Source organism: Salarias fasciatus, chromosome 22 (assembly GCF_902148845.1).
Source record: "Salarias fasciatus chromosome 22, fSalaFa1.1, whole genome shotgun sequence".
NCBI lineage: Eukaryota > Metazoa > Chordata > Actinopteri > Blenniiformes > Blenniidae > Salarias > Salarias fasciatus.
The window spans coordinates 7,488,340-7,509,146 of NC_043765.1; the positions used below are offsets into that span (position 1 = coordinate 7,488,340).

At 42.7% G+C, this 20,807-nt stretch overlaps 1 protein-coding gene across 1 annotated transcript in view; it reads right to left on the reverse strand.

Moving 5' to 3' along the window:
• The window catches only part of ripor2 (RHO family interacting cell polarization regulator 2), a 59,629-nt gene extending 46,153 nt beyond the window's left edge, over window positions 1–13,476 (reverse strand). The window contains exon 1 of the mRNA XM_030120865.1: window positions 12,801–13,476. Coding sequence (XP_029976725.1) covers window positions 12,801–12,879 — 79 coding nt within the window. The 5' untranslated portion in view covers window positions 12,880–13,476. The remainder of the gene's footprint in view (window positions 1–12,800) is intronic.
• Between the last annotated feature and the right edge of the window lie 7,331 nt (window positions 13,477–20,807).

Here is a 20,807-nt window from a genome sequence, read left to right on the forward strand (position 1 = left end):
AACCTCCTTCATCAGCAAAATTTACTGGGGTGCCACGGGGGTCTGCCTCTGTGGATCTTTCAGAAAATGGCTATTCAGAAAATTCTGTATTTATTTTTGCTCTCTCCCAACATCAACATTTTGTCACCCTTGACCCCTATGGGTCGGGTGATGGATGGACTGATGAAAGCATCAGAACCAATAAGTGTTGAAAAGGTGAGCTCTTCAACAGAATATGGCTTTTTATACATTAATAAACATCAGTGTATCCTTCACACCACAAAATCTTACATCAGTGGCTTCTATTTTATTTATTTATTGTTTTCAGCAGAACTTTACAGGGAGATTGTTTTAATAAGTAGGGGAGGAAACAGAAGAGACTTTACCTCACCATCAGCTCCATGCAACTTAGCATGGCATCGGTGAAAATTCACACTGATGCTGTGAAGCTGCCGTATAGCCTCTGCTGTGTGCGGCATGTCCAGCAGAAACTTGGCTCAAAGCAGAGAGCGTGGGAGGAGACTGAAAGTCAACCGTGGCCACCAGCAAGGTTTGGCTTTTTTGAGTCAGAATCGTTTCCTGGTTTTGTCAGTCAAATTTAGGAGTAATGACAATAATTCTACTTTTGTTACCTGAAGGTATAAAGATTCCGATTTTCCAAAACATTACAGTGAAGCCAAACACTGGGGGGACACATCCACTCTCACCCTACATCAGCAGCTGCCCGTGAGTGTGTTAGACTCGAGAAAGTGTCTTAATACGCTTTTCTTTGACATGTAGAAATCTAATTTCCTCCAAACAGACAAAGCCTCGGCCGTCCAGAGATCAATGGCAGCCACCTCCCAGAGGGGCTCCTTATTCCAGAATGCCATTAGATTACAGCATGTTCATGGCTCTGCTCTTACAATTCTATCATTTTTTTTCCTTGGAAGAAGAACCTAAGACCTAAAGAAGTAGAACCTAAGACTTTCCTGACTTCTAGGATTGGACTGATTGCATGCCTGCAGTAAACAACAACTGACTCAACATCTGAGCTGAAATAAACATGAAGCAAGTTGTGTTTGTCCTCGTAACTATGAACTGACATGATTATATGTGATTATACTGCTTCATAACAAACATTTCTTTTCTAAATGACTTTGTTAATCCATTTTCCTCGGGTCGGTTTCGTGACATATTTTTTTTCTCTGGAAATTAAAAAACAACTTAATCGAATTACAAGTAAAGAAAGCAGCAAAATGCTACAAACAGCGTGAAACACAGGTGCTACTGTTAGAGACGGAGGAAAAATACATTTTGTGGGGGAATCTTATGAAGAGTGACTCTACTTGAAATGCCCCTGCCAGCATAATTGCCCTCCATAAGTGGATGTGTTGTTCCACTGAGTCCATACAAATCCAATTCAGCTCACTCTTCCAAGAAGCTAAGGGAGCAGAAAATGGCTTGTCCCTTTTAATCCATCACTCTGGTATTAGTAGAGGAAGAGATTTATATAATGACTCTCAGATATAATTAATCTTAAATCAGAGGGTTTTCATATTGTCGCTAATTTGGCTCGGAAATTAACTTTTGGCATCAATTTTGTGGAACTGTCTTTGGTGACAGTGGGTGAAAAAAAGGATAGACAAACTCCCTAAGAAATCACAAAGCTTAAAAAAAATTGTCTGTTAATAACCGCAGTTTTTTATTTCAAATTTATTTGAAAACAAGCTAAAAAAACACACAATCACAATACCATTAAATACATAAAGTGGCGTCACTTGATTGTACATACCCGTCTCTTTCTATTTTTCTGTCCAGTCAGATATTAATTTTAAAGTAACGCTTTAGCTCAACACAACCATATTATCTTTCTGGAATTATTAACTTGTTAATTTGAAATTGACTTTATTTTCCAACACACCTGAAATAAAATCCTCCCAGTCTGTCTGAAAATGTGAATTCTACTCTTACAACTATTAAATATTCCTTTAAAGTCAAACTGCAGCTGTAATGCTGAGCTTCACTTAGTTTTTCCCGCATCTTACTCTTCAACTAATGTTTTACTGCGTAATCCTGGGTACAGCACATCCACAGAGCTCTGCAGGGTTCCCATAAGCCCCTCAACTCACACACACACACGCACACACACACACACACACACACACACACACACACACACACACACACACACACACACACACACACACACACACACACACACACACCTTGAAGGCTCTCAGCTGTTGGACGACTTAGCCTGTAATTATGACTGTCATCAGCAACCTCCTGTCCAGCAGCTATATTTACTGAAGCGTTGCACGCACGCTCGAACACTAAACACACACACACACACACACACACACACACACACACACACAAGCTTGTGTATATAAGCAGCGATTCAAAGAAGTTGCCAGTCAGAGTCCAGTGAAGTACGCCTGCATCATGATTCATCCTCTCAAGAAGAGGTTTTGCTGTGACTCCCATTCAGCGTTTTATAAAAAACAACAGCATCTTTTTGCATTTGAATAAAGCCCACATTATACAGACATCTTGCATAACCACTGAATTTCCCCAGGAAATAATGCTATTGCTATTCATTCCTTCTTATACACTACATGGACAAAGGTAGGAACACAATGTTAAGTCATATCAATCAATCCATTGATGACAATATCCACACATCAGGTATGGCTGTACAGGTAATGTACAGGTAAGGTAAAAAATAGCAATAATAAATAAAAGTTAATGAGGTTATCTTGAAAAAAGGAGAAGCACTGACAAACAGCACGTTTTTGACCGTTCCACAGCCATACGATCAAAAATAAATCCAGTTGTAGAATGGGTAAGCTGAATTAGATTTTTTGTCACGAAACAGTTCCTGCTTGTTAGTTTTGACCCCCAATAGATAAAGAGCCGGACCAGTTTACCTCTCTCAGAATTCAGCTCACCATACGAGCCTGTTTATTCGAACACAACCCACATGATAAACAGGAAACCTGAAGACCCTTCACTTTTAGAGCAGCCCCCTCTGCTGCTATTCACCACCCTCCATCCTCCTCCTGCTCCAGGTGTAGCGCGGCGCTGAAAACCACGTCATTCTCCTCAATTCAACTTCTTCAACATGCAGATTCTTCTTTAACTCGTTTTCCAGAAGATTCTCTCTCCACGGGGGCGAGCCAGGAAGGCCATGTGACTGAAGTCCATGAAGGCCACGGCTGAAGGATGAAAGGACGCACCGGCTCGGCTGACGAGGGACGAGTCTGGGGGGGGGTGAGCGAGACTTCAATGTCACTGAAAAACGCTGAGTGTCCCTTTCACTCAGGTTACCAGCTCAGTGTATTGTTGCTGGAATCTCCCACTTGTTAAAAGTTTGAACTGAGAATACAATACGACGTACTGAAACACACCGCATGACCACATACCACTTGATCTCCCTTTTTCATAGACAAAAAGCCACTAACAGACAAATACAGATGTGGATGAAATTTGTCTCTATGATGACTTCCTGAAAACTACATTAAAACTGTGCAAAGTAGTCTGTCTCATGGAGGTGAATCACTTATCGGCTGAAAGTGCGCTGCCCTCTGGCTGAGCTCCACGCTTTGGTCTCTAATGACAGCTCGTGCGCTGCAGGTACGGTCTCGGCCTTCACGAGACACGCCGGCACCTTTACAGCGTCAGCCTCACGAGCACGCCCGCAGGGAGACGCTGAACAACAACCGGCTCGTGATCACAAAGCTTTCTTCCCCCCCCCGGTGAGGAGACATGGGTGGTCTGTCACACTCCATGATTCAAACGGCGTTACCTCATTGTGAGGAACGGTTCCAAGCCACCGGGTGTAAACGTCGCACGCCCAGTCGTACCCGCAGCGCCAGATCGCCATGGTAACCACACGGTAACTGTAAAAGTATGGTCACAGCGAGTACAGTTTAAACTACCATCCTGGCGAGGAGCTGCATGTAAACATCTGTGGACAGGAGTTTACACGTAAGGTCCAAACGTCTGCTGGGAGGGAAGTAAATAACTCTGCTGTTGCATCATCCAGCTTTCACCAGCAAACTCTAAAAAAAAAACTGCTTTTCCTTGTTTTTCTTTTGCTTTTAAAAAAAAATGATATTACTGCTCTTTTAGTGAAAGGTGCTGAGAATAATCGCAGTAGTCTGCTGGCTAAAGTAGGTCAGTGGAGCCAACTGTCAGAAGCAGGAAGCGCGAGATGCGGCTACTGTAGGTCCCCTCAGGTCAGAGCTTCTCCCAGCGCACAGCGGCCGCTGACGCGCACACACTGCAGGACTGTCCGCGAGCTGCATCGCTGTGGATAGAGACAGCAACTGGCCAGACAGTGGAGGTGCACGTGTGTGTGTGTGTGTGTGTGTGTGTGTGTGGGTGGGTGGACTGTCAGGATGCTTGTGTGCACAGAGTCAGTTCATGTGTGTGTTTATGACGGCACTCATTCTCACGCTCAGCGAGCCTCTCCCGTCTTAAATTTGCATTTTTATCAAATCGCACGAGCCCCGGCATCATCACGGACAAACCAGTTTTTTTATTGGCCGTTACAGGAGGGCCGAGCGACTGTATATGTGTCACAGAAAAGCTGCGCTCACGCTGACAGACAGCCTTAAACATTGAGCGAATTATAGCCAAGGCTGACCAGCACACAGTCCAGCTAACAGGGAGGCTTCATAAATCCACTTTAATCGTGGCACACATTTGAATTACGGCATGTAGCGCACCAGTGAAGTGAGTCAGACATATAAGAGTAGTGGCCTGGGAAATATCTCATAATAAAAAAAAGAGTGTGAACTAAAACCCCAGAGCAAAGGGCGCTTGATATCATTATGAGGACGAGAGCTTCCAGTGCTGATAACTTGCTAAGCACGATGAGAAACGCTGGAAACATTGCTGCGGTTTAATTATCTGTTGTACGCCGTGTCGTACCCCTGTGCAAACACGTGAAGCTGTCAGACGATTCCCCGTCCAGATAAATGACCTCCCTGCCGGCTTTCCACTCGGCGGAGCAGCACGCTGTGATCCAGTGCTTTGGTGTGCAACATGTCAGCTCAGGGGAGGATACTGTTTCCTCTGCTGCACAAGGCGAGTATAAACAAGAGCCTGACAGAGAAATGGATTTGTGAAATCCGAGCTGGCTTCTAGTCTTGCGGGCCTGAGCTCTGCACATCATGCCAGTGCCTTCTGGAAGTGTGTCCGTGTGTGTGGTTGTGTTACATCCCCTCAAGAGTTTCAAGGTGGAAGCTTGTAGTGAAACAGGAACTAAATGTCCAGAGAAAATCATTCATTTCTCACAGATCAACATTAACGTGGCTCCGACGTCGGTTTTTCTTGTGAATAAAGAGAATCCACTTGCGAGTGAACAATGGCAGGTTGACTGAGGTGCATGATATTTTGGTAACTATCAAGAAAGACAATATATGAAGAGCAGTAAATTATAAATAAACCTGCCACGAGCAGAACAGGTGAAGGCTGGAGAGATGTGTGAGGCAGACGACGGGAATATATTCAAACCTCCCCAAAGTTCTGCTCCTGGCATTTTAATATTCTTGGAAATTGTTGAAGAATTGGCTGATCATGTCTGGCTAGGGGGGGAACATGTAAAACATAATCCAAATGTGTATATTCTGAAAAGAAACGACTTCGAAAGAATTATGAAGCCAATATTTTGGAGTCTATCTGTTGATTTAACGTAGATAAATACTGATACTTTATCAGGATATACAGTGCAGATTCTCTCTCAGTTCATAAGTAGAAATTACATAGGATGAATATATGACAGTAAAGAATAAAACTCTGATTTCATTTATTATGCAGTAAAGTGCTGGAGGTCCACTGTGCTCTCTGAGCACCACTCCTGGAGCACATGTCATTTTGGAAAGTTGGGTGGTAATAATGAAGACACGATATGTATAAAATGCAATCTAAATATTGAAGCCACCGAATATTTCAAGAAACTGTTTTCTTAAAATGTTAAATTCTGATGAGCCACTGGGATCTTATTAATCAATAGTGCATATCAAATCAGCCAGCACCCCAAATAAAAAAACTGAAGATGTCAAAGTACTGATTCTGTTTACTTAACATTTAAGTGTGTCTGCTGATACTGCTGTGTGAAGAGGAAGAGGTCTGTCAGCGCACTATCACAGACCGTAGGGAGCATTAGGGAAAACTGTCTTACAAAACCTAAGACATAATGCAGGCTCCAGCCTGAAGCTGCTGGGAGCCGCCACTATCCCTGAGGTTCAGCTGAGGGAACTTGGATTATTTTTAAAAATGTGAAACATTTGAAGGTAACTAGTTGCTTCAAAATAGGCCACATCCTGATAAATGATTGGGATTACTAGAATGTTGACTGTAAATCTATGACTTGATCACTAACAACATGTTAGAATGACAAACATTCTCTCAACAAAACATTCAAATCTCATAATTAAACCCTAGCTGCTTTACAAACAGAACTATTGCTGCATGGGATCATCAACTGTTAACAAAACTTGTGTTGCAAACTGTGGCTCATTTCTCGCCCGCAGGCCATTTTCTTTTTCTTCTTCTTTCACGTTTTAGTTTAGAAATTTGTAAGGAATGCCACTTTTCTGCTGCTACCAGTAGTTGCAAGACAAAGAAAAACCTGCACCGAGGAAGTGAGCCAAGCTGTGATAAGCTTGTTGCTTTGGAAGACGCCCGCATGTTGTGTCACGCTCTGAATTTTTGTCTCGCTCTTTAAATCTCAGGTGTTGTTTGGCTGCAGACGTTCAAGAAAATCCCCTCAGGCTGGCGAGAAGGCAGAGAGATTACAGGTGAATATCAAAGGTGCAAAATGATTTAGCTTTGGTGTCACCTCACACCATTACACAAATTCTGCCTGCAGGATCTCTGAAATCGCACATTTCAATCCCTCAAAAGCTGCAGTGAAACGGAGGGAGAAGAGAAGACGACTAGAAATCATCTGATTGATTGACGCGTCGTTGTGCCGGGAGGGTTCAAATAACTACACCAAGTCAAACAAATAAACAATAGCTGTCGAGCCCAGGAATTACAGGTTTTGTCTTGTAATTGACGAGGAGGAGGAGGAGGTGGAACTGAGTCCTGTTTCACAAGAGAGGGATAAACTCCCCCCCAAAAAAACAGCAAAAGCAATCTGGGTTAGGTTACAGGGATTAAACTCAGTTGCTAGAAAACACCAACAAGCAACGCCTGAAAAGACTCACATGAATGGCGTTTCAGAGAGAAAGCTGTTTCCTCCGCGTTTCTCTGAACTTTGGGTGGAACTCAGGGAGCTTCGGGGCCTTTTAATCAACTGAATCTTTCCAGGAGCTCCTCACATGTGACTGAAAGCAGCGCTTCATGCCTCCTGACCTGACCCAGTAAACTAAACGCTGTTTTATTTGGATACCAAACACCGGCCTGACGTTTAAACCGCGACGCCATCGATCTCGTGCGCCGCCGTATTTTCACTGTCATTAGAGCCTCTGGACTGCCGCCCTCCTCTGGGACACTCCGCTCTCTTGTTCGTTGCATTTTATCAACGCAGACCAAGATCAGACTGTGTGAATCACTCACAGAAAGAGTTAAAGAAGCCATTGTGTTGATTTTGGGTTCAACAAGGCCCCTTGTGCACTTTTATTGGAGTCGTTCTCCTTTGAATATTGAGCAACCAGTGTTTCTTCAGAAGTGTTTCAAATTGAGAGATTTTGTGCGGGCATGCACGGATGTGTGTGCTAAATTGGAATAACACAGGGGGAAAAGCACGCCTCTGTTTATCTGTTATCTTTTGGGTGAAACCACTTAAGGGGTTTGACTGTGGTTTCTCTGAGGATTCAACAGAATCATTCAGGTCAGGCGCCGCTTCCTGCACTGGAGATTTTACAGCAGCCCCTTCCTAATAAGACGCAAGCCGAGACTCTGTTTACATCATTATAAAATATAAATCGCACTAGGCTGCATGTGTGACTGTTATTTTTAGCTGCTTTTTGGCACATTATCTGCGGCGCACATCTCTCACTGTTCTGATAGCCCTGCGACTGATTTTCACTCCTCAGCCTCTCCTGTAGCTTCATGATTATCATCCCGAGACTGCCCTCCGAAAACAAAGGACGAGCTCACGAACAAGGATGAGGCTGTTTTTGCACCAATTCTGCAAAACTAAGAAGGCTCATTGAAGAAAAGAGGCCTTCAGATTCTATCCTTGTCTTACTTTCAGGGTTATGCTCTGGACAGGTCTCCAGTCCATCACAGGACTGACACTTTTCAATCCAATCTGGATCCATCATTGACTTGACATGCATGTTTCTGGACTGTTGGGGGACACTGGAGTCCCTGGAGGATCCTCAAGCACAAGGAAAACTTACTCGTATAAACTCCACAAGACTTTTGTCTTTGTGAGTCCGTGAGGTTTCACATGGTCTTTAACATAAATATCTTCCAGTCAAACGTCGTGTTTACAGACTATCGCTCCAGATCCATTGAAGTATCTTGAAAGATTACAACTTGGCACGAAAATCAACTTTGGTTTAAATGAAAGATAAAAACAAATGTTTCATTCTTAATGTATGTGTGATATAAATATTACTGTGGATGGATCACACTAATTGAAAAGGCAGGTCTAATTGGGCCTCAAGTTCAACTTTCCTGTCCTTTTGAAGCGAGTTACCTTCATCTCAGGTTTAGCTAATCAGGATTTTACACTAAACCTGCTTCCTGAGAGAGACCCAACATTCATCCATGCATTCATTTTCTGTAGTGCTTCCAGCTCAGGCTCAGGAGGGGGGGAGCTGGACCCGATCCGAGCTGACTGAAGCTGAAAGCAGGATCAGAGTCCATCACAGGGCAGGAACATGCAAACTCCACACAGAAAAGCTCCCACTCAAACTGGCTGTTATCAGACTATTGTATCCATATTCAGAGCAGTGCAGAAGAGATGTGATGATTTATGCCAGATTTACTCTCCTAAATAGACACGTGCCCTAAATTTCACGATTTACAAAAGACAATCTGTCCAATGTGAGCATCGTCTCATCTTTCAGACGTCTTCTCTCTTTGACTGGAACAACAGAGCCGTGACTGACACAAGGGACGAAGCAGGAGCGCTTTGTTCCTGCCGAGGCTTTTTGCTAATTCATACGACCTGAGCTGGAGTGTGTGTGCCGTTGCGTGGCGTGTTTGTCACTGTGTATCCGCTCGGTTCAGGCACTCTGACATTCCTGCTGCCAGGCTAAAAGTGAAGCTCCTTTCGCTGTAATGCGGCTCAGCGCGGCATGACGAACAGGACTAACGGAGCCGTGCACAACCTCACGTGTGTGTGCGAGCAGAGCTGACAGCAAATGCGTCTCACACACCGTAGTTTTATATCCGCTACTGTGACAACAATGCCACATTACAGTATTTTCTTCATAGTTGTTGCTATCTGACATGCTTCTAATCTGTTTTTGCTCTCATTCTAACGATCACAACCTGAGTTTATTTCGGGAATGTTCGAGGGAATTGTACTATAACTTCTGCATGATAATGGGTTTAGCCATCACCTCCATGGAAAACAACAACAAATAGTTACTGCAGGCCTTATGTGCTGCGATCATTTGTGACGCCTCGCTCAGTTTAGCTATAATAACTTCGTATTTCATGTTTTCATACACACTACAATGAATAAATCTGTGGAATGTTTGCTTTATTTACATTTAAAATGCCTCGATAGACTAAATATCAGATATAGATACGAAACAAGTGAAAATTTCTGACAAATACTGAATGTTTTAGGACTTCACAGATCTTTGACTGGTAACTTTTTTGAACGTTTATAAGTAAAACCATCAAGTCAGGATACAGAGTATGATGATGGCAAACGAATAACTAACAACTTATCTGTAGTTGTGTTTATCTTTTTTTTTTAAGACCACAGGTTCATTTAAGAAAAAAGGAAAAACAATTGATCTTATGAAGTATTCTAACATAAAGAGATTTTGTTGTCGCTTCACAAATAATGGATCCTTTATTTGTGCAAATACCTGTCAATCATCTATATATGTACTAAACTCTAGAAGATGCACAACATGGCTGCATTAAAAGCATGCACATTTATCAAACCCTCCGTTCCTGAGCTCGTAGTCTGGTGCTGACTGACAGGAGGAACACTTGATACGCACAGGGTGGGATGTGTGAAAATCTTTAAACCTTTTCCAAAAAAAAAATCACAAATCTTCCACCTCACGCTGAGCGTTTACACAGAGCTCCCCCTTCGTGTGCAGGAAAAAAAAGATTTGCAAGTGCTCCAGTAATGATTAAAGTTCTGATTCAGAGAGGAAAAATAGGACAGTGGTAGTAAATTTGCATTCAGGTCCAATAAGAATGAAGCACTTGAATATTCAGCACAAGCCACACACAATAATCTCTAAACCAAAGAGCTAATTAGCACAGAAAATATAAGTGATCCATATTGTGCTACCTTCAGCTGCGTCTATGAATAAACACTCCGATGCCTGCTGGCCAACCTCTACACAAATCTGCGCTCTGTGATTGGCTGGTTTTGTGGCAGAGAATCATCTTGGCTCCGTACCTCTTGGCTGTGTTGTTCAAAGGGAACGTCATATTACCGTCAGTGAAAATCAGTCAGAAGTGGGTCAGCGGAGGCATTAACATACATTACACACCAAATGATGCAATATCTGGGAATAACCTCGTATTTTCTGTCCTCTCATCGTCCGAGGAGCCGCTGTAGAGCCTGTGAGGACCTTTGACATAAGTGTGCACACACTTCACTGTGGAATTAATCCATGATTTACATCAGCACAGTGTAAAAAAATATAAAAATAAAAACGGAGCATCTGTTGAGCTCTGAAAGTCTGCGTGTGTTTGTATTGTGAGGTCCAAAATTTGGCATCCTGTCCTATGGGGGAATAAATGAAGGTCTGCATGAGGAGCGTCATCATTTTTCAGGTGAAGACAGACATCAGGATCAGGCTCATGGTTAGAATAATGGTTTCCCTATTTGCTTAACCATTACATGTGCATGTGTCCCTTTAAACTATCGATGGTAAACTGAAGAAAGCACAAGAAATGGAGAAAAATGGTCTTGCTAATAGTTGAAACACATGCCATTTATTGTGATAATATAATAAACGCTCTTTGCATGACATTTCTGTGCATTATTATCATGGATGCTGACTGTGCATAATGACTTAACAGAGTTAAAATCTTTTATTTACTTACATGTATGAGATCATTAAGTTATCTTTAGAGGCTGAAGGTAAGTGTAACTGTTTGGGAACTATAGTAGGGTTACTGCTGAAATGCCCACAAAAATGCAATGCAAGTTACTGTATTTCTTACATCAGGCATGGTGTTGTGCTGCTTGATTACACGTGCATGCATGCGTGTGTATGTGTGTGTGTGTGTGTGTGTGTGTGTGTGTGTGTGTGTGTGTAAAAGCTCTGGAGGGTGTTTGTGAATTCAACAAGAAACGATTGACACCAAAGAAAACTGTGAAGTTGGTTCACGATGTGTGAACTGAAGTGTGTTTCAGGATAGGAGGGAGGCGAGAAGTTTATTTAGCTTTTTATTATTTATATCTTTGCATAATTTATAACAACTGACTTAATAAAAGCTAAAACTGATTTAATTTATTTCTGTGATTTGCTTCTTCTAATCTAAAGATGGTAAACTAGAGAAAATAACAGAATGTAATAGAACAGTCTTGTTAATTACTGAGTTAGGTGTTATTTTTGTAGTATTTTCCAACCATTACAAACACAAAAGAAATTAGTTTCCTATCCCCAATCAGCACTCCTGATGGATGCATTTATGTGAAACGAGAAAAACTCCTTGAACCTATTTCTAGATCAACACATCATAAGCAAGTAATTCTTATTTAGTGCATTTTTTGTCAATAACACATTGCATTGTAAGAGAGAAGTACTCAATATTGTATGTGCAATATTCAAGGGGGACTGAAGATCATTAAGAAAGTTTTTTAAACAATAAATGGTGAAATAAGTGTGATTTCAGTCAGTTTCAACCCATTTTGCAAGCAATTTGACTGCATAAATGGAAGTAAATCTTGGAATATGGATGTGTCCTTCAACACCACCTCAGAGTTAAAATGCTCAGTTCACTCATGTTTCAGTCCTGAAAACATTTCATGATGCCAAACATGAATATGTCTAAGAATCATCACTGTCTATTAGATCTAGGTCTGCGATCAGTTCTAAAATCAACACTCTTCCTCCTGACAGCATCTTCCCTCCAGCTCCCGCTTCTTCTCCCTCCAGTGTCCGTCTGACCACAGGTTATGATTACAGCTGCTTTTAAGACAACAAACACTCACACAAAGTGCACACTGAAGGGATTTTCTTGCGGTGCATAACGCTTGGTTAAAAACATCTGCCTCTTATACAACTACGCCCACACTGCAGAGGGCACGGCTCCTCTTGGCTTTCTGAAAAGGGCAAAAGTTGAGAATCGATAAACAAACTCTGCAGAGAGAGCTCCCAGAAAACAAGGTCTGGACTGAAAACCCCCAGAGGGGTCATCACACCGACGGGGACTTGATATTTTAATCACTGCATTTAATAACTACTCAATATTTCTTCCACTAGTGGCTCGGTTTTCATTATTTATTCGCTGTTGAAGCATCAGAGCTCATTCGGTCGATAACCCCACCCACACAGCTCAGAAGATTCCTCGGGGTCACCACTCTCACCCTCTTCTTGACCCCTGCTAACTGCCACAAGTCACAAGCCAACCGGTCTGACCTCGCAGGTGTCTCGGCCCTGCGGCCCACCTGGAAACCCACGCCTGGTTTCAGTGCTCCGCAGCCCGGTCTTGGCAAATCCTACCGTCTTCCAAGAACACATCCTCCGCTTCTTCACGCATCAGCTCATCCAGGTCATCCTCTGTGATGTCGGTCACGGCCATCACTAATCCTCCTCCTCTTCTCCCCTCTTCGCCTGCTTCGGCTGACGGACCCGAGCTTCGGACGGAGCGACTGGGCTGTAAAATCGAATCAACGCCCGCGCGGCCTCCTGGCTTCAGGCGATAGTCCGCTCACCAGCAGGGTCCTCACTTCGGTACAGGAGGACTGGGACTGCGCTCAGATTCAGCTCGCTGCATGAGGATGAGTGTGTGCCTGTCTAAAAGTGCCCGATGGAGTGTGGATGTATGTGTGTGTGTGTGTGGTGTGTGGTGTGTGTGGTGTGTGTGTGTGGGTGAGAGAGAGGACTCCCATCGACCTTCACCAAGTTTCAGCAACAGGACTGATTTCATAACATCCTGTGGAAAGACGAAGTGAGACTGTGCTCTTTCGAGAGCACTTGTATGAGTAAGTGTGCGCATGTGTGCATGAGTGAGTGTACTGTACGGGGAGGGCCAGTGCCGTGTACATGTGTGTGTACATGTGTGTGTGTGTGTGTGTGTGTGGCCATATGGACAGTATGGCTCGACAGTGAGTCAGCTCGAGCGCCTGGTGATTAACAGCAATAATTAGATTCTGTATTTTGAGCCAGCAGGGACATGCAAAGAGGGAGTGATGGGCTGTGTGTGTGTGTGTGTGTGTGTGTGTGTGTGTGTGTGTGTGTGTAGTTGACTTAGTGTTCAAGTTGAGAAGCCAGCTCTGTTTGTCATTCCTTCACAGCTCACCAGGAATCCTGGGACCACACTGATTGCTCCCTCTTTTTTCTCTTTTTTTTTGGCTTCTGGACGGCGTCCCGTGTCGTCTGTTGTTGCTGAAGCCTCAACAGGGCTGCTCACGCGGTCACAAACACACTCACCTGCTCTGCAAAAGACAGATTTAGATCCTGAATCATCACTAGCACCTCTCCCATAATCATAGTTCTTACAACTCAGACCTTTGCTCCAAGACCTTTGGGATCTGTTCTGAAGCTGGACAGTCTGTCTGACACCATTTAACACACCTCAAACAAGCTTTCACTCACCGGCAGTGAAGCAGAAACTGTCCGCTGCATCAGCGAAGGTTTGTAATGAATATTCGCAACCCAGAGACGATACAGCACTACTGTTCACTGCAGTTAGACGTGTGACCCATTTGTTACTGTCATCTGTTACTGCTGTTTCTGAATTTGTTCGGTGCTGATTTTTTTCCTTCATATCGATCCGTCTGCTATACTGCTTAAGACTCAGGTTTGTGAAGAAACTGGGAGCAACCAGAGAAAATCCATGCTTGTACTTAGAGAACATGCAAAGTCGAACCTGGACTCCAACCATTAAATTTACCTGTTTTTCTGGATGTTGTATATAGCTTGATTTAAGATTTTACTAACAATTAATTGGAGTATGTTGCAACTATTGATATGGGATCATCACTCATAAACATTAAAATTGATTGGATTTGTTGTTTTCTAGAATCAGTGGGTCACACAGTATATTAGTTATAGATATAAAGTTTAATTTGTTTACTTTCACATAAATTTTAAAGAGCACTAATATAAATACTCGACATAAAGTGTACACAGAGATTTATGTAAGTTCATTAAACAGCACAAGAAAGTACTACAGTACTTACAGTTACTGTAATGAATTTAGATATTTGAACTGACTTTGAAGGGTTTTTTAAAACTTTGAACTCCGTCTATTTAATGACAAACCTTCCAGCCAATACTGCACAACTTGACTTCACTTTACGACTCTAAAGTAGTTTTTTTTTTTAAGGTTTGAACCGTCCCCTCGAGGCGTCTTCTAGTCTCTTTCATGCTTTTCATGTCCAGTCCCAATTTACTGGCAGCGTGCCGCCTTGTCTCTCTCTGACCTTTAATGTATTCTGTCAAAGAGAAGCAAAAAAATGTGAAAAACAGACGCTGGATTTTCTTCCTCCTTCTTACTTTGTTTCTCCGTCTGTCTTCACTGTGCAGTTTCTCTGACTCACCCCATTTAGATAAACCAATTTCCAACCAAAATAGAAACTAGGCCTGAAGTCAGTTCATTATCACTTCTCCCTCAGACTTCCTGTCCCCTGCCGCCGCCTCCCTTTCAGGCCAAAGCTCGAGGGACAGGACCAGGTGACGGGCTCATTTTCGCTGAGGCGAGTCCAGACAGCGGAGGCAGATCACAGCTGGAAGCAGGTGGACTCCGAACACGTGAATGCAGAGAGTCGTTTGTGTTTGTTGAAATTCACGATTGCATTATCGATCATGCCAAATTTGCTTTTGTTTTGACTTAATGTATATTTCCTGCCTGTGGATGTATTTTTAAACAGCTCGTCTGTCTTTTCCAGTTGAAGGAAGTTTGCTATCCTATTACAATAACTATCATCATCAGAAAAAAGAAGAGAAATCCAAAAACTTGACTGATGCAGAACAGGAAAAATACTAATATCAATCACGCTGGAACAACGCACTTCTATCTATACAAATATATTTATCCATCTTGATCCAATTCACTGGACTCAGTCCAGGGTTATTTGGAGAGGAAACCAGGTGACCAAGAGAAAACCAACAAAAACAAATGGAAAACATTCAAACTGTCCACAGAAAGGCCCACACACAGACTCATTCTGGACTCCAACAGGCAACGCTTTCACTGTGAGGCAGGAGTGCTTACCACTACACCCCTGAACAGCACAGCATATGGCTATAAACTTTAATAAAATCATTTTAGTGAAATAGTTGCAATAATGTGTCAAACGTTATGTCATTATGTAACTGAAAATCTGCATATTTTCCATCATTTTTTTGCTTTTTGAGGCAAAGGCTATTTGTTCTTGAAAACACTGAAGTTCAACCCAAGGTGTCCATTAAGTGATGGCGGTTCTGTGAAAATATGTAATTATTGTTCCCCGGCCTGTCGGCAGTCCTGACATTATGTCTTAGTGCTCCCGTGATGGAGGGAATGAGGATCACCGGTCAGGGAGGCAAGTAAACAGAAAACCAAACAATCACAAAAAAAAAAAAACAAGCTCAAAGACTACAGTGACACACGCAGAGCAAAGCCCACTGTCTTATGCAGATATTCAGCCCACGCCCATCTGCTCGCTGTGACAACCACCACATGTTCTGCTGACTGGTTCATGATTTCGCGTGCAAAAACATTCATAAAGGTTTGCAAGTATGAATCCAACTTCTAAAAAGTGAGAACTCAGAGCCATTTCGGTTACTTTTCTCCTCCCTCGGCAGCAGCCTGTGACCATCGGTTGCTCTGCGGCGCCGGAAAACGGGGTCACGTTTGGGCTGCGTTCACCCCGTTTGCATCTTAATGACGGGGCGCATTGTTGTGAGAAAAGCCCCGGCTTCGGAAGACGCAAACGCACTCCTCGCAAAGCAACACAAACACACCCTCACACGTCCCTGATCGTAGCATAGGCTGCTCGCACAATGCCGCTAAAACACAACAGACAAGCGCGCGCGCACACACACACACACACACACACACACACGTTACGCTGCCATTTGCACAGAGCAGCACAATCAGACCCGCCCGGTACAATAGCGCTGCTTGAATGGGGTCAAACAATGGAGCTCTTTGGCGTCTGAATCGAGCCAGATGATGTGTATCCCAAGAGGCTGAATGGGCGGCTTCAGCCTCCTACACAGTCGCTCCTCTGGCCCTGAAAATATGCATCAGTACGCCGCCGCCTGTTACTGCGGCCGAAAATATCAACTATTAGCGGTTGCTCATTAGCATTCACGCCTATGCTACAGCGCGAGCGGCACGCAGGAAACTGGACACAACAAACGGATTGAGACGATAGATGTTAGCAAGGAAACAAAACAACCCTGACATCGTTTCTTGTTAACTTTTCTGCAAATATTCAGCAACTTCTGCTTCCCTGCACGTGTTTGATCCTCAGATATCGGTGTCAGATCAACCTCTTCAAGTGACTCATGATACGCACAGAGAAATCAACCATTTTCACAGCAGTAAGCATCTCGTACGACTGCTTCAACGGGCCTTATTTAGGTCACCAAATTCATTCTTTTCTATGAAACGTGTTTGACGATGTGGTTTAATCTATTGTCAGATTGAAGGGTAACACTTTACTTGAAGCCCCCCTGTATAACACATTATAAGTACATTTACAAAGCCTTATAATGCCATTATAGCATGTGTAGCTATTGTTATAAACACTCATAAATGATCACAATGCCAGGACCTAACCCTAAACCTAACCCTATCCTATGCTGTATAGTGGCTTATAAAGCATTATGATCATTTATGAGTGTTTATAACTACTGTACATAACTGTCCACTACTGTTTATAACTGTGTCCATGTGTTATACCGAGTGCTTCAAGTAATGTGTTACCGATTGAAGTTTTAGATTTCTTTACTTTGTTTTTCAAAGAAATTCATAAGCATTGAGACAATTGTTGCTAAAAAATGTAGATTTTCCATACTTTAAATTTTAATACAAGGAGGAAATTAATTTGATTTGTCATCCTGAAAAGACATTTATAACTTCATTGAAACTCATTTTTGCATACAGTGTACAGTATGTATAAGTTAATGTTTTAATAGCATTACCATCAAAATACACCTTTTATAAAATATCTTTCATTTACTTTCTTTATTCTATTCTACTTCAAACACAAGTTGCTCTCCAATTTAATATCATTACTCTGAATATTTGCTTCTTTTTTTGTGTGTACGTGTGCGGACATGCCATATATACTCTGTGTGTGTGCAGCTACACAAATATTTGTCCTTTGATTGTCTAACCACAGAACATACAAGACACAAACAAGCAATTAAACTATATGAGAAGCTTGAATGAAGATGCCAAGGCATGCTTAACACGCCGCGTATTGCTGCCAGTCAAGACACTGATTCATAAAACTCTGCAGAACTCAGACGTCTGTGAAGAGGAAACTTGAGTAACTTTGCTCTTCCACGTTCAGTACATCACCTCGGCCTCACGCTGAGCAGAGATATAAAACACACGGACAGTGAAAGAGGAAGGCAGAGAGAGAAAATAAGTCTCTAGAAAGCTCTGCATGCCAGCTTGACTTCATATATTACCCCATGAATCATGATATGCAGGTTTAGAACTGAAGAGATGAGAAAACGATGAAAACATGAACGTGATCACGGTTTGAGGTGCGAGGTCAATTCCCAGTGAATTACCGGCGTCGGAGTCAAAGAGTGCAGACGCAGGAAAAAAAAAAAAGAAAAGTGAGACACACGGATTAAAAGAGACTTCTGTGGGAATCCCAGTCTGTCCGTCCTGCTTTGTCTCCTCCACCCAGGCCTCTGCCTCTTTCGCTTTCTCCTCTCAGAAAGATGACAAAACGGGATGATTGTAAAGGGGTGGCTGGTTACCCGGGTAACAATAATGAGGGCATCGCATGGCAAATCCAATTTGCCGCGGCACTCTGTGACTCACTTCAGTTGCACAAGTGTGAATTTAGTGCGTGTGACTCTGTGTGTGTGTGTGTGTCAGTGTGTGCATGTTATTCCTTCATGTGTCTGATAGGAGATGATTATGATGTGCTGAACTGCAGCCCACTTTGGACAGAGACACGTGCACGGGGACACACACACACAGGCCGACACGTTCACTGCTTCACGACACATCAGAGAGCTAAAAATGCACGTCATGGTTGTCGGTGGACATCCATTCATCTTCTGTACTGCTACCACACTCACATTCACACCATTATTTAGAGCCAATAATGAACCTTAATTTGTGTTTTTGGAGGATAAGAGGAAATTAGGATACTTGGAAAGAACACACAGAAGTAGAACATGCAAACTCCACAAAGAAAGCCTCCCAAAATCAGACTGTAACCAGGAATATTCTCACTAAGAAGCAAGAGCGGCAACCACTACACCACTGTGCTCTGTTCCAAACATGTAACTTCAGGCAGTATTGACACCGCAGGCCTGAGATCGAGCAAAATAAAGGATTTCTGCAAATAATAACGCAATCAGCAAAGTCTTTGGATTGAAATACTTCATGATTACAGCAAATCAGAAATACTGAATTGCCATGGAAAATCACTCTGTGCAACCACAAACGCACGAACCTTCAAAATCACCTCCGCATTTTCAGGTAATTTGGTTGAAAATTGTTTTTTTTTTTTTTCTCCCGTCAGCATGCAATCGCCATTTCCTCCAGAACAAAAAAACAAAAAAAAAACAAAAAAAAAATTCTAACAAAGTCTGCCATGCAGCCTGCTGAGGTCAGATCAATGAAAACACCAAAAGTTGTGTAACGTCAAAGCAACAAGAGGGCAAAGTGAGACAAAGCAAGAAACACCTACTGTAAGTATATCGATATCGTTTCATCCTTATGTGGTTGTAGGTCTTAACTCTGCGATACATGATGCCGCTTGATAATCCAAAATGTTTCCACCTCAGAAGTGTGAAGCTGTCGACTCCTTTTGTGCCTCCGCTAATTTAAATTTTATGCTCCCTTTCCCCGTCTCCCCCTGCCGCTATTGTAATTTGTCTTTCTTTGTTTCACAATTGGATCCTTTTCTCTGGCTCGTTCACTCTTTGCCTTTGCTGTCTCCGGCCCAGAGTGCACAGAGGGCATCAGACAATGGCTGCATTACAGCTGCTGCTCGCCAGCTGTGCCGGCTGGCAGCGCAGCGACGGCGGTGCCCACATCGTGGCCCGCCGCTGCCGGGCCCACCTGGAGGGGGGAGATAACAGGCGGCGGGAGCAGCGGAGCAGATGAATCAGCACGGCTCGGCCTCGACTGCTCGTTTGTCTCAGCGAACCTCGGAGCCAAACTCACACGGATGGCCTCACTGCGGGGTGAGGAGCTCCAACGCTCCCCTAACGCCGCCACTTCTTGACTAACAGAGATTGTTTGACTTGGCCTGTCAAGCTTCTAGTTTCTCCACTCATGAAAACCAGAAGGGGCTTTTCTACAATTCTACAGTTCTACAATTTCATTCAGCAGATGCTTTTCTACAAAACGGCGGACAACACAAGCAAGAATTCAGATATAAAGAAAAACCTTCAGTGAGTGCAAAAAGTGCTTCAGGTGCGATTGGTCAAAGGAGTTTTTTTGATCTACTTTTTATTGTAGCTATGTAAACAAAATGAATTTTTACTCAAGCAAAATAAATATCTTATTACACATGTTTGTCAGTAAAAATAATTAGTCTACCTGCTATTCGCCTGATTTTAATAACAATGAAAAGCTATTTTCGATAATATAAATACGTTGAATACCTAACTGAAACAGAAAAGTATGACCAAAATAATTAGCAAAGTAACATTATGATTTTATTTATTTGAGTGAGTACTGCAGTACAGTGTTTTTTTAATTAATTTTTTTTTTAATTCCTTCCTATTTAGACATATATGTGCATGTCAAGTGTTTCATGGCTAAATAAATGTCATGCGGAGTTCCCCTGGGATCCATCCTGGGTCCACTAATGTTTGACAGTTCCACAGATCCAAATCATTCTTTCACCAGAACAGCATGGAATACAAACAATGAGAGTGTGTATTGATCTGGTCAACCTTTATAAGTGGCTCAGTAATACTATGTAAAACACCTTCAGTCTGTGAGATGAAAAAACCAGAACCTTCATTGTGGTCATACACTCTGGCCTGAGACTGATCAGAAACATTACGACGATATAAAGGACTTCTCTCCACCACCCAGAAGAATACAGAAAGACTTAAAGGGGTCATGCATCAGCAGGATTTGAAGAAACTACTTTATACATTTATCTTCAGTTGACTGAACTGTTGTAATGTTGTCAGACAGCTGCAGTGATTCAAACTCTCCTGCTCAAGTCTTCATAAAGAAAACCAGTCGGGTCCGTCCACTGGTATCTTTTCACCCAGAGAACAGACTTGAAAGCTCTCAATAGTTTAGGTCAGAATTAAATCTTCTTCTGTGTTATAAATATGAAGCAAACCTTCTGATCAAAG